Source organism: Clarias gariepinus, chromosome 4 (genome assembly GCF_024256425.1).
Source record: "Clarias gariepinus isolate MV-2021 ecotype Netherlands chromosome 4, CGAR_prim_01v2, whole genome shotgun sequence".
Classification (NCBI taxonomy): domain Eukaryota; kingdom Metazoa; phylum Chordata; class Actinopteri; order Siluriformes; family Clariidae; genus Clarias; species Clarias gariepinus.
In genome coordinates, this window is record NC_071103.1 from 40,235,001 (window position 1) to 40,258,738 (window position 23,738).

Sequence of the window (23,738 nt, forward strand, 5' to 3'; positions counted from 1 at the left end):
TGTTTACACACACAGATTTGTAGAAACAGGGAAACAGAGGAATGTCTGTCCATGGTACATGGATGTAATGTGATCTGATTATGTGATGTGATGTGATGATGTGATGTTCTCTGACAGGGTGATGTGATGTGATGTAGTGATGTGGTGATGTGATGTGGTGATGTGATGTTCTCTGACAGGTGGATGTGATGTGATGTGATGATGTGATGTTCTCTGACAGGTGGATGTAATGATGCGATGTGGTGATGTGATGTTCTCTGATAGGTGGATGTGATGTGATGTTCTCTGACAGCTGGATGTGATGTGATGTCATGATGTGGTGATGTGATGTGATGTGGTGATGTGATATTGTTGTGTGATAATGTGATGTGATGTGATGATGTTCTCTAACAGGTGGATGTGATGATGTGATGTGATGTTCTCTGATGGGTGAATGTGATGATGTAATGTGATGATGTTATGTTCTCTGACAGGTGGATGTGATGATGTAATATTATGTGATGTTCTCTGAAGGGTGGATGTGATGATGTGGTGATGTGATTATGTGATAATTTGATGTGGTGATGTGATGTTCTCTGAAGGTGGATGTGATGTGATGAGGTGATGTTCTCTGACATGTGGATGCGATGTGGTGATGTGATGTGGTGATGTGATGTTCTCCGACAGGTGGATGTGATGTGATGATGTGATGTGATGTGGTGATGTGATAATGTTCTCTAACAGGTGGATGTGATGATGTGATGTGGTGATGTGATGTAATGATGTGATGTGATGATGTTCTCTAACAGGTGGGTGGGATGATGTGATGTGATGAGGTGATGTTCTCTGACAGCTGGATGTGATGTCATGATGTCATGATGTGATGTGGTGATGTTATGTTGTTGTGTGATAATGTGATGTGATGTGATGATGTTCTCTAACAGGTGGATGTGATGATGTGATGTTCTCTGATGGGTGGATGTGATGATGTGATATGATGTGATGTTCTCTGACAGGTGGATGTGATGATGTGGTGATGTGATGTGATGATGTGATGTTATTTGACAGGTGGATGTGATAATGTGATGTGATGTTCTCTGACAGGTGGATGTGATGATGTGGTGATGTGATGTGATTATGTGATGGTTTGATGTGGTGATGTGATGTGGTGATGTTCTCTAAGAGGTGGATGTGATGTGGTGATGTGATGATGGGTTGATGTGATGATGTGGTCATGTGATGTGGTGATGTGATGTTTTCTGACAGGTGGATGTGATGTGGTGATGTGATGTGATAATGTGATGTGGTGATGTGATGTTCTCTGACAGGTTGATGTGATGGGGTGATGTGGTGATGTGATGTTCTCTGACAGGTGGATGTGATGTGGTGATGTGATGGTCTCTGACAGGTGGATGTGATGATGTGATGTGGTGATGTAATGTGATGTAATGATGTGATGTTCTCTGATAGGTGGATGTGATGTGGTGATGTTCTCTGACAGGTGGATGTGATGTGATGTCATGATGTGGTGATGTGATGTGATGTGGTGATGTGATGTTGTTGTGTGATAATGTAATGTGATGTGATGATGTTCTCTAACAGGTGGATGTGATTATGTGATGTTTTTTGATGGGTGGATGTGATGATGTGATGTGATGTGATGATGTTATGTCCTCTGACAAGTGGATGTGATGATGTGATGTGATGATGTGATGTTCTCTGACAGGTGGATGTGATGATGTGATGTGATGTTCTCTGACAGGTGGATGTGATGATGTGGTGATGTGATGTAATGATGTGATGTTCTTTGACAGGTGGATGTGATGATGTGATGTGATGTTCTCTGAAGGGTGGATGTGATGATGTGGTGATGTGATGTGATTATGTGATGATTTGATGTTCTCTGACAGGTGGATGTGGTGATGTGGTGATGTTTTCTAACAGGTGGATGTGATGATGTGGTGATGTGATGATGGGTTGATGTAATGATGTGGTGATGTTCTCTGACAGGTGGATGTGATGATGTGATGTTCTCTGACAGGTGGATGTGATGGTGGTGACGTTCTTCGTGACTCAGGAACACGGCTTGCTCTTGCAGGACTCTCAGCCCAGACCCGCTGCTCTACAGGGATTACTGGCACTGGATACACCTTACTATTACTACACCTGCAAGGTCCACACACACACACACACACACACACACACACACACACACACACACACACACACACACACACACACAGCTACTATGCTCCATCTTCTCCATTTTGTTCTTCTGTTTTGTATTTTCGTTCCCCATCAGCAGCATTTTTTCTCTTTATTTGCTTGTTTTACTTTTTTCTTATTCTTTCTGCATTAACTTCCATCTGCTCTAACGATCAGCTCTTGTTTCGGAGAGGTGCAGTCTTTCTCCCGCATGTGAGTAAATCTGCTCTATCGCTCGCTGTTTGTTTAGTTCTGTTAATTTGGTGGAATATTTTATGCCATGCAGGCCGTGTCATTTCAAATAATACTCCTTTCTCTAAATCTCTATTATTCAAAGCAGTTCTAAAAGAAAAGCCCACAGGAAGCATTATCATCAATTTTTTTTTTTTTTATTAAAGCCCGGCGAACTTGACGCGACGTCCCCGGCCCCTGCCGCAGTTCCCTCCTCAGCCCACATGGTGGTGCGGCGAGCTCTGCGTGACTTCGTCGGCTTGGAGGGCTGTGAGAAACAGACCAGAGACGCCATGCTGAACTTCAGCTTCTACCTCACCATCGGGGACATGGACGAGGCCTTCAGAGCCATCAAACTCATCAAGAGGTACACACGCACACACACACCTAAACCCTAATCATTTACTAATTTCCCACTTCCATATAACTATATAATGAAATATAGTACAGGTTCTATAACCTCTGCCCTATGTCACTTCTATATTATTGTTGTTTGTTGAGCAGAATCTCAAAGAAAGACACACACACACACACACAGACACACAGCACTCTAGTATTTGTCCAAAATAAGAAGGACTGTGAGTTTAGTTAAAGCTACCGCCACCATGCTTTACTGTAGGTGAATATCTAATGCACACAATCCCAATTTCATTCACTTTAGACGCTACAAACATGGGACACGTCAAGGGGGGTAAATACTTATGTAACCCATTTTTCAAAAACACTCACACACACTTGGCTGAAAGCATGTCAGGGTGGCACTGATGCCATTGTCCTGCACTGAATGGCTGAATGTTTTAGGTTCTTCTCATTACTGTGTGTGTGTGTGTGTGTGTGTGTGTGTGTGTGTGTGTGTGTGAGAGTGAATGAGAAAGAAAGACGTGCACTTCCCTGTTCTGTACTGTAGACTGGAATAGCGCATTTCCTATGTTGCCTGTCAACAGCAGACGTGCAGATGGGCACATGCCTCACCACACACACACACACACACACACACACACACACACACACACACACTAAGCTCTCACCATCCGTTGCAGTATCTTTGTGTGTGTGTGGAGGGGTGGAGTGACATTAGGAAATCTTATACATTGATGATCAGATAGACAGACTGGCGCCTCATTCGCTCCAACGTCAGTTCACACTGCTGGAAAAAAGGAATAAACAGTTAATGATAATTAAACTTTACGCTTTAAATCCTAAATATTTTAGTACATTGGCATTGGAATCATTTAGGGCATGGAGGTAAGGTACGTATGTTCTGATAGCTCGACAATTTAAGAAAAAAAGTTCATGGGCAAAAAAAAAAAAAAAAAACCTCCAGCAGTCAAAGCGTCAGGTTTGACATATATTTGAAATTTAAGAAAAAATAAAAAGTAAAAAATTTTGTGCTGTTGATATGAGAAGTTTATATACACCTGTGAAAATGTCAGGAATTTTATGATGTAAAAATCAAAAACAGATCAAACACATCTGATGTTTCTCCATCTGTAGCCTTTAAAGCTCCGAGTATTTTAGCCATTATTTATTTGGATATTTTTGTAATAAACATATACAGGGCTCGGGGTTGTGCTGTATAGAGTGTAATATCCTCTTTTTATTAAGTACATTTAGTACAAAATATGATGAACTGAATTTCAGTTTGACTACCTAAACATGACTGAGCAAAATATTAGAAACTGGGACACACACGCAACGTAACGGCACAGATACACACGTCACATGTTTTTATTGTTGTTTCTGTGACCAAAAAAATAATAAAAATATACTTATTTTAAGAGTTGTACATTTTTGCGACACCATTCTGATATTCCGGTAGTGGTAAAATTTACAGGTTATAAAAGTAACGAAAACTTTTGTTCTACCTGATGTATCCAAATACACTAATACACAGTTTGAAGTCTGAAGCCTCACCGTTAACACACACCAGCAAGTCTTCTATATAATCACACTTGTATATATACTGTATAATTAATATGATGTGATATGGAAATGTGGTAACTTTTGTTTTTAGAAACAAGGAAAAATATCATTATGAAGAAGCATTTGTGCATAAGAATGTGCAGTTACTAATACTTTGAGCATTCAATGTGTATTACAACCTGAAGACATATCAGGTATTGAGCAGATCTCTTGTACACATCTGTATTTATGTCGTTTCACTGGATTTACAGGATGCACAGCATGGCTATAACTGGGCCATTAGAAACTGGTGATCTCGCTCTTCTTAATCCGTTCCTTTGTTGACTTGGATTTGCTGGAAAATGAAAGTTCTCTTCAGATCTAGCTGGTTTCATATTATGTTCATTGTACAGTGCCTGAGTATGATTGTGTCCTCCTCCCACTCCCCAGCTAGCCAGCTTTAACAGTAGTAATGTTGCACAGTACCCAAGTAAACATGCATTTAGTTGGCTTTCTAGTAGCCAAGAAGGAAAAAGAGTACATTTGGGTCATCAACAACACAACACTTAAAAAAAATAAAATAAACTTCAGAAAACAAACTCGATCTTAGTTCACCACTTTGTTTACTACTGATTCACCCCTTATGAGTGCCCATGAGCCGAACTCGAGACCATGTTTTAAAGTACACACTGTTTACATGAATCAAATGAACTGGACTGTGGGGTCGAGCATACTTGGGCCCAGGTTTCTGATGATGTGAAAGGGTCCTAACGTACGCCTCCAGGTGTTATTTTAGAAGCAATTGTTGTATGGAGATGGCCATGAGTCTCTCTATCTTGACTAGAGTCTCAGTCCGAGCTGAAGAGAAGCAGCTCTATAGTGTAGTGCTGACATCACCATGCTTCACCCTGGGTTCAGTGTTTAGTTGCTTTTAGAACTTTTTTTTATCTTACCTCATAGCTCAGCCATGTAAAGAATATTAGAGATTATTATCACATGCAGGGAGTCAGCAGTACTTATGATTCTTGGCAGCATTGCTGATACAGTCTGGTCCATAAATTTTAGAGCAAAGATGTGTTTGTTTTTTTTTTTTTTGCTCTACACTAATATATTGAAAGTGAAGTGAAACACTCAAGATGCAAGTAAAAACAAGACTTTTAGCCTTGATTCAAAGTGAGGCATTAACCATTCAGGAATAACAGTCATTTTCATATACAAATAAATACTGGCTCATAAATAATGGAACAAATGGCTGATAAGCAGTTGCATGGCCAGGTCTGGTCCCTCTCCCTCACTACTAAATGACTAATCTAGCAGATAAAAGGCCTGGAGGTGGTTCTAAGTGTTACATTTGCATTCAGTAGCTGTTCACTCAAACTCTCAACATAAAGTCCACAGAGGTGTCTACACAAGTAAACACATCAGAGAGATCGCAAAAAAACTTGGCCAATACAACAGTTTTGAAGTTTATTAAACACTTTCACAACATCTAGCCAAATCAAGAACAACCCTGAGTCTACAGTCAAGTGATTGCTTCACAAAGTAAATACAGAAGCTTCACAACGAGGTGCAGAACGTTTGGTAACGCTCAAGAACAGAAAGGCCAGATTAGACTTTGGACTGATGAAACCAAATTTAACTTGTACCAGAATGATGAGAAGAAAAAACTTATGAGAAAGGAAGGATTCAGCTTATGATCAACAAGACCACATCATCTGTCAAACATGGTGGAGGAAGTGTTATAGCACAAGAGCGTATGGCTGCCAGTGGAACCGGGTCACTGGTGTTTCCTGATGACCCGACTGGGGATAAAATAGCAGGATGAATCCTGAAGTGTATTGGGCTCTACACACTGCTCAGATTCAGCCGAATGCTGTGAAACTGATGGAATGCTGCTTCATATTGCAGATGGATAATGACCCTAAACATACAGTGAAAGTCACCCAAGAGATTCTCAAGGCAAAGAAATATATAATATATAATATCCTTCACCGGTCAAGTTAGTCACCTGCTTTCAGCCCAGTAGAGCATGCTTTTCACTTACTGGAGACAAGCATGAAGCTGGCAGAAAAATCCACAGACAAGCTGCAGCTGAAGACGTCGTTTATTGCACCGTATTTTCATCCAAGTATTAAAGGAAATCCTTATGTTAGAAATAATGTTAGTTTTATTAAACAAGCTTGGCAGCTTTGTGCATGAAAGTGGCTGTAATTCCTGAATGGTTGCCAAAACCCTTCGTAATAAAGCTGAAGGTATTTACAACAACATTTATGGACCAATATAATATCAATAAAATGGCCCACCGTCCCAATAATGTTGAGTTTATTGTGAAGTTTGCGTATGTTTTCTTCCTAAAGTATATCTATACTATAAAAAATACAACAATTTGACTATTTTATCTATTTTTTTTAATCAATTGTCATTGTGCATAGCGTTTAATTTGTTTTGTGATTTTAATATGATAAAATAGTGGAAATGCTGACAATCCAATTCCACTATTTATAGCTATAAACCATGAATGAAGCATAAGCTTGAGGATGAAAGGAGTGTTGCAGTAACAATAGCTTTTTACCTATAAAACATTTCCTTTGGTCAGTTACACAACCCTAACGCTGTTAGTTTTTCTTCCTTCCCTTTCACCTTTTATTGCTTTCCTTTACTCAGTACGCAGTCCAGGGTAAGGTGCTGGTAAGGTCACGCCGGTGATTGGGTCACGGTAATATTATTATGAGTTGTACAGTAATACCTGGCGACTCATTACATTGTGTGATGTGTTACTTTACTGAGCTCAGATGAGTCGTAAAGCCAGGCTGATACAATGTGTTAAATATCCGCTTGGTCACTCCTTCCGCTCAAAAAGCGTTTCCCCCTCGAGTCTCTTTTATAGCTGTGTACCCAAAGCAACAACGTCACACTGCACCACTAAAATGGAACAAACATCACAGATCATGTTTTTTCCCCTTATAGGTACTGTGTGTGTGTGTGTGTGTGTGTGTGTGTGTGTGTGTGTGTCAGAAGAAAGGGGGAAAAAGAACAGGATTTAACACAGGTGATGACAGCTTTAGGGTGAGCAGCTATTGATGGCTATTTTCAGCACTACACACACACACACACACACACACACACACACACACAGGGAACTATTGTACTGGTTCCTGCGCAAGTGACACATAGCCGGTTGTATAACTGTTCATCAGAATCCTTCCTGATCCTGACCTTCAACCTTTGACCTCTAATATACCCAAGATAACACAAACAAGTCTCAGACTGAAAACAGTTGTAGTAAAGTTTTTATTATTATTATATTATTATTATTATCTTTATTTTTAATAATATGTCATTCATTTTTTTTTTTTTAATAATAATAATTCCTGATCAGGGTAAAGGTGACGGGTTGTATAGAGTGCTGGTGTGTACGTGGGATATTATATCTGGAATTAAATTCTATAATATACTCAGCACAACTCTATAGAGTTAAATACAGGTACCTTAAGCAGACTAGTGACGAGACGCCGCGCCGTCTCTACGATACTGAGCTGCTGTAAAGATCTACACTCTGTTAGTGATCACCTACAGCCGGCGGGTTGAAGTGTTGAAGACCACATCACTGACTTTACAATTCCTTTTTTGGTACCAACTTATACATTTACTGTCTTTATATATATATTTTAAAAAAATAGCTGTGAGTGTGGAGAATAGATTAAAGTCAAGATCCAGCTTGATCTGCGGGAAGAGACAGATGGGCGTGGCAGGGGCGGGGGCATGGGCGGGGTTGATGTACGGGATATCCATGAAGGAGCTCCGCTAACAGGGATAAGATCACTTCGGTCCACACTGAGAGCAACACCAGAAGGTCCATATTACAAGCAAGGTCCTCCTGTGTGTGTGTGTGTGTGTGTGTGTTTGAGAGAGAGAGTGTGTGCTTTATGTTTTATTGTCCTCTAACACTTGAAGCTTCTGTGTGTCCACTAATAAGAATCTGTGTTGTCCAACATCTTTATAATTTATAAATATTATACATTGCATAAGTTATTTAACTAATATACAAGTGTGTGTGTGTGTGTGTGTGTGTGTGTTATAGCAAAATGCAAAGTGATGTGGTGTGATGAAGCAAAGTTCCCATTAACGCCCCAGTGTTGATTATTTTCCTGTAACAGAACCTCGCTAAAGGTTTTATTCCTCCTACGTCAGACTTATTGTGCATCTCCTGAGGAACACACAATACATGTTACTTGTTTATAGTTAGTTCCAGTCATTTCCTCACTTCTTCTCTCTTTTTTCTCTTTAACGTTGCTGAGTAGCGCAGACTCCTCTGTCCTGGCGACGATGAAAACATAAAGCTACAGCTGTTACAAAGCGCTGAGACTGGAGACTCCTTCCATACATGGCAGGGTACGGCACACGCCGCTGTGAACGAGCTGATACTATAGAAATCAAACCAAGTAGAGCGAGTGCGTTAATATAAACCTGCACTACTGTCAGAGCTACTGTTATAGAAAACTAATCAACACCTTCTGGCCAATCAGAATTCAGAAGCGCTGTTGCTGTTATTAAATATTACTTTACAGTTAGCTAGCTAGTTATATATCTTAAGTCCTTAAAACTTATTTTTCAGTGTGTGTGTGTGTGTGTGTGTGTGTGTGTGTGTGTGTGCGTGGCTCTGCCGTAAGAGTTCCACATGCGTGTTGTGCCTTTGTCTATGTGTGTGTGTGTCAGCACGGCGACTCCACATATTCGTTTTCTATGCGCGGTGTGAAGTTCATGGCGAGCGAGCGCCTGATGACGATGACGGGCGGTCCCGTGCAGTCGTCCCGCCGGTGCAGAATGTTCCAGATCAGCATGGCGGCGGCCAGCGTGGCCAACAGGCACGCCGCGATGTTCACGTAGCACGAGTACGACAGGTTTGTACGCGGCCCGATCCTGTAGAACGACACCAGACCGATCACCAGCATGAAACCTGCAACACACACACACACACACACACACACAGCATGAGTGATGCGAGTTATCATTCCTGTAATATGATCAGTATATTAGTCCAGACTAAACTAGTTGTTATAGCAACAAGAAATTAACATAATGTTGCCAAAACCACGTCTAAACCTTTTTACAGGCTGAATGTCAGAGACAAATACTGTAGAAAGTAAGGGGAGGACAGTCAGAGAGACAGACAGGTAGTGAGGGACGAATCATCAGAGAGACAGAAAGAGAATGAGAGAGAGAGCATTAGAGTGAGTGAGACAGTAAGACAGAGACATTAAGTGGGCGAGAAAAACGGTCAGAGACCACGAGGGGTCGGAGAGGGACAGAAAGACAATGAGACAGTAAGACAAATGGTGAGAGAGTTTACAAAAGGAAGAGAGACAGGGTGTGAGAGGGAGAGACAGACAGACCTATAGGTGGCGCTGATGCATCTTACAGGACTCAGAGAGATGGTCAGAGAATTAAGAAGAGTGTAAGTGAAAGGTGAAGTGTCACGTCATCTGTACTAAATGTCTTTTATTTTAAATATTTATGCTATTCTGTTTCTATCTACTCTCTATAACTTTCTATAACTTTATTATTATAATTTTTTTTAAACTTTCTCCTCCTGTTATTTTATTGTGGCTTATTTCTGAACTTCAGCAATACAAATATAAATATGTGTCCTGCCAATGAAACACCACTGAACACTGAATCTGACAGTCAGAGACAGTAAGAGAGAGAGAGAGCGAGAGTGAGACAGCTGGACAAAGAGGTAATGAGAGAGAGAGTGAGACAGCTGGACAAAGAGGTAATGAGAGAGAGAGTGAGACAGCTGGACAAAAAGGTAATGAGAGAGAGTGAGACAGCTGGACAGAAAGGTAATGAGAGAGAGTGAGACGGCTGGACAAAAGGGTAATGAGAGTGAGTGAGACAGCTGGACAGAGAGGTAATGAGAGAGAGTGAGACAGCTGGACAGAGAGGTAATGAGAGAGAGTGAGACAGCTGGACAGAGAGGTAATGAGAGAGAGTGAGACAGCTGGACAGAGAGGTAATGAGAGAGAGTGAGAGAGAGAGACAGTAAGGGAGGAAGAGCCGGTCAGAGAGACAGTAAGAAAATGAGGGACACACAGATGTATCCTGTACACAGATGTGTGTGTGTGTGTGTGTGTGTGTGTGTGTGTGTGTGTGTGTGTGTGTGTGTGTGTGTGTGTGTGTTTGTGTGTTCTGATGAATAGTGAACCTGATCTGTAACTGAAAGTTAAAGTCTAAGGTCACATCAAAGAGACACATTTCAACTCTATTCAGTTTTCTGTTCTATAAACTTTTATTCTATTCTTTTTTATTTCTTTTTCTGTTCAGTGTATTTTTTAAACTTTTTATTTATTTGTTGTTTTCAATTTTGCTCTGTCCATTCCACTTCTCTGTTCATGAATCTCTCTCTTACACACTGTGTGTGTGTGTGTGTGTGTGTGTGTGTGTGTGTGTGTGTGTGTGTGTGTGTGTAATTTCAGCACGGCTGTTTAAAAAAAAAACAAAAAAAAAAAACTTCCTCTTTGACAAACTTTTTTACAAACGGACTTATTTTTGTCCTGCGTTCTTAATCATACAGCCACCCTTTAAGTGGAAGCAGCTAGAAAGACTCTGATTGGCTGTGTGGTGTTGATTGACATTACAGTGAGAGCACTGACCCCACCCCCTTCCTCACAGTAAGGGGGTGAAGTATGTTATTAATAATCCTTGTTCCCAGAAACCCAGTGACCGCCCCTTACACAGTGTGTTTGTTCCAACATAAACATCTGTCTCTCTCTCTCTCTCTCTGTCTCTCTCTCTCTCTCTCTCTCTCTCTCTCTCTCTGTCTCTCTCTCTCTCTCTCTCTCTGTCTTTTTTTGGTGTGCTGTAATCTCACTGGTTTCCTTCCACTCTCTTCCATTCATCCTTCCTTCCTTCCTTCCACCCCTCCCATGCAGCTCAACCTCTCTCTCTCTCTCTCTCTCTCTCTCTCTCTCTCTCTGTATTTCTTCTAACACATTAAATTTCCATTGGATTTGCGTTTAATTCCCAGTAGCATGAAAAGGCTGTTCATGACCTTTAGCTGTGTGTGTGTGTGTGTGTGTGTGTGTGTGTGAAAGAGAAAGAGAGATAATGTCAGTGTTAATGTATACGGATTAACACACAGATCGGTATAAACTTTATTATACCCTCTTGCTGTGTGTGTGTGTGTGGGGGGGGTTGAATGCAGTCATGATGATGATGATGATAATATTGTAATTAGGATGATCTGGCAACCCATAATGAGCACAGTGTGAAAGACAGCGTTTGATGAAGTGAATATATAGTTTGTGTGCTACTAAAAGTGATAATAATGCTTTTTATGTTGTGAAGATCGAGGCAGATAAACACAACGCTACACGGAGGAAGTGGAATTTTATGTTGCACTATAGTGGGTAAGTTATGACGCATGGTGAACTGTGTCTGCAGACCATGGATCAACTCTGGTCCACTGCACCGGTATTGTTCGAGATAAAACACACTGCCAACTTTATGAACTAAATGCTTAAAATTCCATTTAATAAAAATGAATGGCGCGACGGGTTGAGACTAAACTCCCAGAGATAAGCGCACAAGTACACACTTCCTTCTCAGGAAAACTGATCCCTCTGAGGATATGAGTGTAGGGACTAAAGTTCGTCTTAAACTCAGCGTTTTATATATTATTAATGTTTAGCCTTTCGGTCTCATCCCTTTAGCTTAGGACGAGTATCGCAAAAGTTAGCCGAGCTTGGATGTTCATTTCTGCGAGAAGTAACTCAGGATTGTCCCGATTGCACGGCCTCACCCTGTCATCAAAAGATAATGGGTTTGGATCTGAGAAATTCCAGGGAAAGCACCATTGTCCTGCTCTTCCTTGAAACGGGGACATTTAACTTTGAATTTCTCTATTGGAATTTTAATGACACTGTTATTCATGTCAGCTGCACAGGCTACAAGGTTGGAGCTACAGATATAATTCATATGTTATGAGTAATTTCAGCACCAGGAGGCGTCACACATCGACCACGTCGCTTTAGATTCCAACATCAGCTGGAAAAACGAACAAATAGCCAACAACACAGCTAAAAATAAGTATTCACACAGGGTATCACATTACATCACGCAGCAGTGTTGTTCATCTGTGTGTTGGAGATGATGAGCACACACACTCAGGTGAGCACGCAGAAGATGAAACGTGTCTGTAGTCAGAGCTCAGACCAGATAAACTCACACACGTATAGAGTCTAGAGAGGAGAGTGATCTTTAATTCAGCTATTATTAGATGTGTGTGTGTGCTGTGACTTTCTGTAAACACAGACTGTAAGGAGGACAGTTAATCAGAACGACTGTTACCCCACCCTTTGTACACACACACACACACACACACACACACACACACAAAGGTTTTGGAGCCTTGTAGTCTTGTCTTGGTTAAACATCCTCTCGCATCCGTATCTACATTACAGCCTGTCTCCTGCACACACACACACACACACACACACACACATATATATACACACACACACACATACTGTACATACTTGTCCTCATATCTTTGTTAAAACCTTCCATTGACATACTGCTAAGGTTAAACGTTTCCACCCACCAAGGCTTCAGTCACTTTATAATACCTTATATTTCCTTTGCAGAGTCAATCAGTGCCTCGACTTTGTTTAGATCAGGAGTCCATTTAAAAGAATCGATCAGAGATAAGACTTGTGTTCAGCTTTAATTCTTTATACACCGACTGGCTAAAACTAAACCCTGAACCATTAACTATGTAGAAGGAATAAAAAAAAAAAATCATGAATGGAGATGACTTAAACACTGTGATGTTGCACGGCAAAAAAAGAAATCAACAGTAAAAAGCAGAGCTGTGTTTAATAGTGAAAGTAAGAGCATTTCCATACACACACACACACACACACACACACACAGTGTGATGAACTCACAGGATCGAGACCAAACATCTGTGTGTCTATAAGAAAACCACTTGTTAGTGAGACTCATCAGAAAAAAGGCTTCAGTTTGTTAGGGAGCATAAAGGTCAGATTTTGGAGTGATGGAATAAGGTCATGTGACCTGATGAGTCCAGACTGAGCCTATTCCAGAGTGATGGAGGGTAAATAAGGGAAGGACATGAAGTGATGCTCCCATCATGCATAGTGTCTCTGGAGACAGTGTTATGATCTGGGGTTGATCAGTTACTCAGGTCTAGACTCAGTAACGTTATGGGGCAATAAAATGTCAGCTGACCGGAGCCTCCGAGCCTAATTCGTGCTCCCACATTAATCACGGCTCTACAGCCAATCAGGGGCGTCTGTGAGCTCGGCCACGCGGAAGGTGCGGCTAGCGCTTTCCTCTGAGTGTGTTACTCCGCCCCTAACAGCAAGCAGTTCGAAATGATGCGGTTGAAAAGATGCGTCACGCGGTTCGGAGGAAACACGTGATAGTCTTCGGCCCTCCCGGCTGAGTGGTAGTAGTAGCCTTAATGTGGAGCCCCCTAGTGACGGGGAGGAATTGGCCATGACTAAATTAGGGAGAAAATCGGGGAAAAAAGTGTCAGCTGACTTATCACATCTATGGAGCAAGGGTGTATTCCAGGAATGAAATACAAAGTGTGAAAGGAGCATAAGGAATCATTTTTCTACATCAGGCTGACGCCACCTTGTGTTTTGTAATCAAACATTCCAGGAGGTGAGAATTTTACACAGACCAGTTTGACTTCATCGTTAAACAGTCTGACGGATTACAGAAATGAACTTAATGACTTTTAGAAGCATCAGAGCTTCTCATGGCTGATCATAATTAGAGGTTAATTGGGAGTGATGTTACACCGATAGTTTAACTTTTATACAATTAGAAAATCCAAACAACTCGCGCAAGACCTTGGATAGAAATTATGGATCTCCACAAGACCAGTTCCTTTTTAGAAACATCTTCAGGTGCTTTGAGTTTATGTACAAATGCTATGGAAGCAATTTTTGGGGCACTGTATCCTTCAGGATGCCAACAACCTAAACCAAACCCCAAGAACACAAAAAAAGAACTGGTGAATAAATGGGTGTCATCGTGTACCAAAAAGGGGGGTTCTGCATTACTATGGTCTAAATGGCTGTCCACCTAAGGAAAAAGCTGCTACCTGTCTAAGACGAAAGATTGTAGTGAACAGATGACCAGGGTAATGACTTAAGGGTTTGGAGGATAAAAATTGATCGAGCTGTTTGACCTTAACGATCATTGCTGTGCGTAAGAATGAGGCTTTGGGTAAAGAATCCCATCGTAACTGCGAAGCATGGGGATGGCAGCATCAAAGCAGGCATCACCATGAGAAAGGAGGATTTATAAATACTGAAGTGATCGTCACGCAGATCCGAATCCCAGAGAAACATAAAAAATGTGTCTATATGAGAAGGTTATAAAATAACATTAGAACAACACACCTTCACACCACATTCACACAAATACACACACACACACACTCATACTAATGCACAGGTAGTATAGTCAGATTAACACAAACACATTAATACACTCAAATATGTAGGATAAACACACACAGGTTAGGTTCTAATCATTTCTGGCTGCACTGTATGTGTGTGTGTGTGTGTGTGTGTCTGCTGCGTCTCCTTCCTCTGTGCTGTACATAACAGGTAGTGGCAGGCATTTCCCCCAGAAGAACAGGGATATCCTGGCGCCTGCCTGACGCTAACACACACTCGCCACAGCTAAATATAACGCACACACACACATACACAATAATAGAGCAATACATTGCCACTCTATTGAAAGTCCCACAATAAACAACCAAACTCAACAAAGGATTTGGCTATTAATGAAGTGCTGCAGGAACACAACTGTAAACATGCAATTTAGAGGCATTTATAACACACACACACACACACACAGACACACTGTTGTTCCCTTACCAGTCTTCATTTTACCCTCTTTTGTTAATTTTATTAATAAATCAAAAAATAAACAAGGCTGAGAAAGCACAAAGAAGCGTAAACCTCTCCGTCCTGAAGGTTTGGAAAAACCAATAGCTTTAGTTCTGACTGTTACAAAGCGCCGACACTGGAGACTCCTTCCATGAGTGATACCGTGTTACACAAACATCTCCTTACTAAAAACTTCCCCTCAATCAACAGTCAATGTGGCTGATGCTCTGTACATGTGTATAATGTCTATAAGTGAGCTGTTACTATGGAAACGACAACATGTCAGAGTGAGCGTGTTAATATCAACAGATATGAGCCGCTGTTACAGAGAATTAATCAACACCTTTTTACCAGAACATAACGGCACGGTGGGATTGTATTTATTTATTTATTCTTTAACCAGCAACATTTATCAGAGGACACGTGCATGGAATAAACATAATTTATTTGAAATGAAATAGCTATTTAATTTCTTAGAATTTTCTTTTTATGATATTACTTCTTAAACAAATTTCTGGGATTTCCAGAATTTTTTGAAATAGCCTTGAAATTTCCTACCCACCCACACACCCACCGTACCCTACCCTACCGTTCAAAAGTTTGGGGTCACTTTCAATTTTCTTTGTTTTTGTTTAGTGATTTATTTTCTACATTCTACAACAATACTGGGGATTTCAAAAAACTATAAAATAACACATATGGAATTAGGTAATTACGTAACAACAAGAAAAACAACAGTTAGTTGTTATTTTAAGACACAGAGGTCAGCCTTTCTGTAATAGTTCTTGCGAGAACAGTATTGTCAAATGCATTTGCAAAACCCGTCAAGCACCATAATGAAACTGTCTCTCATGAAGGCCGTCCCAGGAGGGCGAGACCAAAACCTACCTCTGCCACAGACGAGGAGTTCATTTAGAGTTATCAGCCTGAAAAATGACCAATTAACAGCACCTCAGATTAGAGGCGTTATGAAGTCTTTACAGAGCAGAAGTAGCAGAAACATCTCACCATTAACTGTTCAAAGGAGATTAATGCATTTTTTGGACGCCTTCAGCATTCCTTTACAATGTAGAAAGAAATAAAAATCAGGAACCATCATGGAGTTAGAAAGTGTTCTAAAACTTTTGAACAGTAATCTATCTATCTATCTATCTATCTATCTATCTATCTATCTATCTCTCTATTTATCTATGAGGGTGAGTTAAACAGTATCCGCACTCTTGCTGTAGAATGTATTATAACAAATTTTTAGAAAAGGCAAAAGCATAATTTTTTTGACATATTCTTCTCGCTTTTTAATAAACGTTGTCCTTCTGTCAACAAGCTCTTAAATCCCTCATCCCTCAAAAACGCTTTAGGCTGAGCTATGAATCACGACACCGCTGTCTTCACTTCTTCATCAGAAGTGAATCTTCATCCTCGTAGGGCTGACTTTAAGCGACCAAACAGGTGAAAGTCTGAAGGCGGGAGATCAGGACTATAGGGAGGACACTTATAGGACACTATAGGGAAGACCTCAATAAGAAGTGCTCCCTCTTGATGGCTAACACTTATGACTTTACATGAATTTCTCAATCCATTCGTACACAACAAAACACTCCAGACTGAAAATAAGCACCAGGTTCACCCTCAGGTCACAAGAAATGAATCACGACACGTTGCTCTACTTTTGTGTAAATTACACACGGGGCATCTGTTGTTCTCTCATCACAGTAAGAACTGATGGACTGATGAAACACGTTCACACCTGAACAGCGGTGACCAGGGAGACTGGAGCCTTGAACAGAAAGCTCTGATGGACAGTACGGTCCCAGAGGGTCCGAAGTGGATATTTTTTACTTAGCCTCATATCTATCTATCTAAAAATAATGTTTTTTTTAAATATATTTCTTAGATACAGCAGTGTTAATACAATAGACTATTTTTAAATAATGTTTCTATTTTATACAAATTAGTCAGAATCTACAGTGTATTTAGGGGTTAAGGGTTTTGATTAACTCAGACTCCTCAAATAGACTTTGAGCAGGACACTAATTAACAACGCTACTCAGTTTGTCGTGTCCTCACCATCAGTTTTATCATAGTTTCCATTCTGCACTCATGAGGCCATTGATAAAGCCGTGTGTGATTGGTGCTGATGGTGAAAGGTCTCTCTCGAAGAATGCTAGGTCTGATGTGATGACCTTGAGCTTGTCTCCTGCAGTGATCTCTTCCTCTCTATACACTTCCTGTCTGAGGTGTGTGTGTATGTGTGTGTGTGTGTGTGAGAGATTGAGAGAGAGAGAGAGAGAGAGAGAAAAAGAACTTCCTGCTCTCTAATTCTTGCAGATCCTTAAAGCACATGATCAGGCGCCATTGTGTGTGTGTTCTAGTCCCGGGTTTAGACTACTGTATGAGATTTTTATTGTGTGGAAATCGTAAGGGGTGCTTGATGAGATGAGAATCGGTCTTCAGGTTATGTTTTTTACGAGTTACAGCCCTTTATACTTGCTATATAAACGATCCAAATTTGAGATTTCTTTTCAGCAGTTGAACAACTGTTTCGGCGATGCTTAGCACAGCTAGCAAAATAAAACCATCAGTGTTAGTACTTGCTGTACTACGCCAAATAGCACTCAGTCATACCAGCTCGCTATATCAATATTATCGGGGGAACAATCTTTTTCAGATTCTCTGTCAGTTATATGCTAGCTAAGCTTCAGAAAGCCAACATAGACAATATTATAATTCTACATAATGACTAATAATTGAATAAAAGTGGTTTCAAATTCTTTTCAGAATAGCTAGCAGGCTAACTCACTGGTTTTTAAGTGATTTCTAGTATCTTGATAATTACATGAAGTCACATAGCATGCTAACACATAGCGTTAAATATCACTTGAACAGCCTTTGAGATACCCGAAGGGATAGGGAGGAGGGTGTGATGAAGCACGGGTATCTTCGAGGAGTGTGTCTACTCACTGGCCAGCTGGAACAGGGCAGCGATGGCCTCCTCCCACCAAGGGGAATCCTGGGTAATGCACTTTATCTTCAGAATCCCCAGCAGGAAGATGAGCTGACCCAGAGTGAGAGCCACCGTCGCCATCAGGTTACACGCCCGCATCATGTCGAACTGAACTGAGACCAGAAACACGAAGCGTTCAGTACAAACACACAGCATCGAGAATTTAGTATTAATAAAACTAACTGATATGCAACACTGCTTAAACCGCTTACAGTTGGTTGTTTTCCTAAAACATCACGTCCCCGAGTGTCTTATTTATCTCACACCACAGGAATTTATTAACAGTTAATATAATGTTGCATTATATAAAATTTAGTATCTTAACTATATATCACTTTATTCTGTTCTAAACAATCATAACCCAGAATTTAGCAGTGCCGAACCTGCCTTCAAAATAAGCAATTATTGCTTTATAATCTAATAAATAACTTTGATATTATATTTTATACATATATGTATTATAAATTTGAACAAACAATTTTTTTATTTTTTTAAATTATTTATTTTATAGAAGCACAGACTAAGCACGACTCCATAACCTAAAGTGCTTGTAATTGATTTGTGTGAATCTCTGAAGCGTGTTGTGTGAGATTAAGTTTAAATAAACTTAACATGTGAGAATATCTTGAATATAGTAAAATGAAGCTAGTGTTCATTTAACGTTTAGAAATAGTGTTGTTCTGTTGGAAGATAATTGAGCTGTTTTTACAAAAACACTTATTTATAGAAAGAAGCAAAAACATCCACCAATAGAAAGATATAAAAATACAGTTCAAAGCTTGAAATCAGAAAGTTCCTATGTTCCTTTACGCTAAGATGTCGTGAATGAGTCCTGCATTTAAGTCATAACTCACTTGTGAGCAGAAATATTTATAGGATTTAACACAATGAGATCTGAGAACTAGCCATTAAAATATTTCAGGAATGTGAGCCGATCTTATTGTCTTTTTGTGAGGAGACTTTTTTTTTCCATGCATGTGGATTTGGGGATTATGGAGACATTCATGTTTTGTCCTTACAAAAAGATTAACTTTGGGAAAAAAACAGTATTTTACTCTGATTGTTGCTCTGGGCTTAATGATCATGTGGGGATATTGTGTGTGTGTGTGTGTGTGTGTGTGTGTGTGTCCATGCATGTATAAAGAATCTCAGTCACAGGATCCTGAGATATCCTGATTCAGGTGTGTGTGAGCAGATCCTAAGGCAGATGTGTTGTCCCACACACAGCTGTACCATGTGAGCATCACTTCCTGTCAGCTACAGTCCTCTGCTCTGTCCTTCCTTTTCCCGTGTCTAAATTTGCACGGATGTACCAGTTATGGTCGACTCATGAGTGTGTCCTCTATTTTCACACCAGATCACACTGCTCATGGTGTGTATACACACACAAACACACACTTGTGTTACTACTTCCACAGTGATGGAGTGTCCAGGTAGAATTCTGGCTGATGGTGTGTGTTATTATGTAATTGAATTAGGCAGAGAGTTTAGTTACATGATTACATCACAGCGCTGCCGAGTTTATTAGTTTTTGCTAACGACAGCTGTGACGCTAGTGCACACATTTATGTTAATGTAATCCTTCTAATACCTAATCGTTTCCATAGTAACAGATCTTTCACTGTGACGTCTACAGTGCACGATAGGGAAATTGTTGATGTGATGACGCTTTCTGTAAGGTGTGTAAGGAGTCTTCAGTGTCAGTGCTTTGTAACTGATTTAAAAGGTTTGACGGGGTGATTGTTGGTATATTACAGTGTTAAACTGTATCATCAGCTGTAGCTAAACATAACATTCTTTGGATCTATGGAACAAGTGTGTGTTTCTTGTTATTTGCCTCATTAGTCTGTATTTTGTGTGTCTGATTTGAGATTTAGAGGCGAGTGTTTGTGTTTAAAGATGAATTTGTACAAAATTCCTGGCGTGAATTAAACAGGTGATTTTGATGAACCCAAATATGGAGCTCAGTGCCGTCGTAACCCGATTCTGAATACTGATCCACTGTAGTGGAGGTGGAGGGACGCTTGGTTCACTACTGACAACAAGTGCTTAGTAAACATCTGTTTGCTTTGATCATCCTAGTTTATTCATTACACCTAATTTTATTTTATACAGTGTTTTTACAGTCGACTGGAAAATAAAGTGTACTGACGCTGTGTAAAAGTCAAGTGTGAAAGTACACACACAGACAAAACTGACTGAATTTGGATTTTTAGTTATTTAAAAAAACACCTTCACGTTACTTCTGTTTACAAACAAACATCATTGTGTGTGAGTTAAAGGGGAAAATGTAAATAAAAATAAAACGTACATTATATCATATTTTTGAACAAATATATAGATTATGTATATAATCTATGTGGACTGTATAGTATTTCTCCAAACCAGTTAAGTATTTAAATTAAGCTGTTTAAATCAGGCCCCTTATCCCCAGTGAAGGACAATCTTAATGCTCCAGCATACCACGACATCTTGGACAGTGCTATACTTCCAACTTTTTAGCAGCAGTTTATTAAAGGTCCTTTTATATTCCAACATGACTGCACAAAGCAAGGACTATAAAGACATGGTTTGATGAGTTCGGTGTGGAAGAAGTTGACCGGGCCGAACACAGAGCCCTGACCCTGACACCTCAACCCCATCGAGCACCTTTGGGACGAACTGGAACGGAGATTGTGAGCCAGACCCTTTCGTCCAACATCAGTCCCTGACCTCATAAACTCTCTACAGAATAAATAGACACAAATTCACACCGAAACACTCCAACATTTTGTGAACAGCCTTCCAAGAAGAGTGGAAGCTGGTAGAGCTGCAAAAGGGGGACCGACTCTATATTGATATGTATGTATTTGGATACAATGTCATTGCAGGTTTGGCCAAATACTTTTTTTGTCCATATTACAGTGTTAAACTGTAGCCTCAGCTGTAGCTAGACAAGGCATTCTTCATTCATCTATTATATACATCAGGACCTATGGAACAAACGTATATACAACATAAATATGTATATAATACACTAAGTGACAACTGATAACAAGTGCTTATTAACCTCTGTCCGCTGTCCTCATGGATGGCACCGAGCTCCATATTTGGTTTCATAAAAATCACCTGTGTTCGTTTCACGACAGGAATTTTGTACAACATCATCTATACAACCATCTTTAAACACAAACACTCACCTTTAATCAGAGACAGAAAACACGGACTAATGAGGGAAATAACAAGAATTGTCTTAAGGGAGAAATGTTATATATTAAGAGCTAAAAGTACAAATATAATCTAGACGCAACATGCTTCCATTATCATCACAGTTTTAAGGCTTTACCACATTTTATTTTTTAATAACAATCTTCAGACTCCGCTGCTTGATTGCGTTTTGGGGAAAGGAATGTCATGGTCATGGGTTTGGTTAATACTGTTAATACACACACACACACTCACGTTTGACAGTGTTGTGTGACTCCATCTTTCCCGCGAGGTCGGCTCCCCAGCCGAGGGTCTGGCAGGGTGGGCTGGTGACGGGGGCTTGTGACTGCGTGTGTGTATCCGTATCATGCATACACATCTTCCAGAGCCCCACGCTGCGCTTGCGTCCCCCGTCCAGCTCCTGCAGAGTCCAGCCCGAGCCCAGCGCCGCCACCACGTTCAGCACCAGTGACACCAGCGCCACGGCAACGGCCACCAGCACCAGCCTGCCCACGGCCATGCGCTCCAACACACACACACTCATACACACACACGTGCGGAAATTTAGAAGCGGAGACTTGTACGATGTGAAAGAGCTCAGCTAGAGAACATCTCCGCTCATTATGATTAGCGCGCGTATCCGTAATTCATCCTCAGCCTTCCTCTTCGGTCTTCGGGGCTTCACACACACTCAGGCTCGTCCCGATCAGCTCCACGGCCATCACACACATGCATACAGATCCACAAGAACACACTTCTGTCTCCGGCTCAAAACCTCAACTCCCAGATTCTCTTCAACTCCATTCAAGGACAACTATTGATTGCTTTCTCTGATCAGATCTCTCTCTCTCTCTCTCTCTCTCTCTCTCTCTCTCTCTCTTTTTCTCTTCCTTTCTTTCTCTCTATGATAAGTCTTCAGATAGCTCTCTCTGTTTGTGGTTAAATCTTTGTCTATGTTTAGTTCTCGCCTCCTCTCTCCCTCTCTCTCAGTGTTCAGTTCTCTCGTCGTGGTCAAATCTCTCTCTGTATTTAGATCTCTCTCTCTCTCTCTCTCTCTCTCTCGCTCTCTTGCTCTGTGTGTTCAGATCTCCTTCTCTGTGCTTGTACAGCTGTGTGTTGGGGCTTGCCTGAGGAGTTGGGGGAGTTTTTTTTCCCCCTCATTCCTCTCTATTTCCCAGAGACACAGGACAGTCTCTCGCTTCCCCTCCCTCCCCCCTCTCTTTCCTTTTCTTTCACTTGAAATATGAATGCACCTCAATTTATCTGCCAACAAATCTCTCTCTCTCGCTCTCTCTCGCTCTCTCTCTCTCTCTCTCTCTCGCTCTCTCTCTCTCTCTCTCTCTCTCTGTCTCTCTCTCGCTCTCTGTGACAAACATGTAACTCCAGCAACAGGATGCGTTTCCTGAGAGGAAAACAGGCACAGTAAAGAATACAACGCCCCTTCTGTCTGTCTCTCTGTATTTCTTTCTCTTTCTCTCTCTCTCTGTTAATGCAGGGTTGAGAGTTGAATTGTAATGCAGTACAGTATGTTGCGTTTGGATGCTTTTTGCCTCTAAATGCTGTGCACACTTTTCTTCCTTCTCCAGCTCAGGGCCCCCAAATATTCGGGGAATTTCCTGTTGCCCAACTTTAATAAACAGCCCACATCTGTATCCACTAAAAGAGAGAGAGAGAGATTCAGAGCAGGGAGATTCAGGGATAAATGAAGACCAGATGGGTGGGGAATTTGGGGAATTTGGGGTCGGAGTAAGTATTAGTGATATGTCAAGCAAGAGACATAAATAAAGGCAATGACAAGAATCAAGAGAACCTGCAGAGCTTAAGAGCGATATGGCCTAGAGAATATTCAACAAAGTCTAACCTCAAAGTTATTTTACGAAGTACGTCAGTTCCTGCATACGCTAAACACTAACAGTGTGGCGGTGACACAATAGATTAGTGGTAAATTAGTCATAATGTACGTAATAAAAGGTCACATCAAGAATTTGGTTCATGGGCATCATGGGAAATACGGATTAGTTTATAGAAAATCGCGGAAGTTCCGGTCGTTTATTTCACCGTCGACTTTGGATGAATGTTCTGGGTACATTATAGGTCTTATCTGGTTCATCCCCAGAGTGTTACCACAAAGTTGGAAGCACACAGTTGTACAGAACAGCTTTGTCTTTGTACCAGCATTATAATTTCCTTTCAGTGGAAAGCTTTCCCAGAATAGTGGAGCTTATTACAACAACAGAGCAGAACTAAATCTGGAAGGATATCTCCAGTAAATACACATGGGTGTGATGGTCAGG

General features: G+C 40.7%; 2 protein-coding genes across 5 annotated transcripts in view; one reads left to right on the forward strand and one right to left on the reverse strand.

Moving 5' to 3' along the window:
• ift140 (intraflagellar transport 140 homolog (Chlamydomonas)) overlaps positions 1-23,738 on the forward strand; it is a 133,529-nt gene that overhangs the window by 97,924 nt on the left and 11,867 nt on the right. For 3 of the 4 annotated variants that reach the window (XM_053495082.1, XM_053495080.1, XM_053495079.1), the window contains exons 17-19: positions 2,021-2,152; positions 2,362-2,397; positions 2,583-2,782. In XM_053495082.1, the coding sequence (XP_053351057.1) occupies positions 2,021-2,152; positions 2,362-2,397; positions 2,583-2,782 (368 nt within the window). The remainder of the gene's footprint in view (positions 1-2,020; positions 2,153-2,361; positions 2,398-2,582; positions 2,783-23,738) is intronic. The other variant, XM_053495083.1, reaches the window with a different exon arrangement.
• On the reverse strand, positions 7,583-22,716 carry tmem204 (transmembrane protein 204). The gene is made up of 3 exons (XM_053495090.1): positions 21,700-22,716; positions 18,216-18,371; positions 7,583-9,274 (listed from the first exon to the last, which is right to left on the reverse strand). Exons 1-3 carry the CDS (start codon positions 21,986-21,988, stop codon positions 9,030-9,032), a joined length of 690 nt encoding a protein of 229 aa, XP_053351065.1. The 5' UTR covers positions 21,989-22,716; the 3' UTR covers positions 7,583-9,029.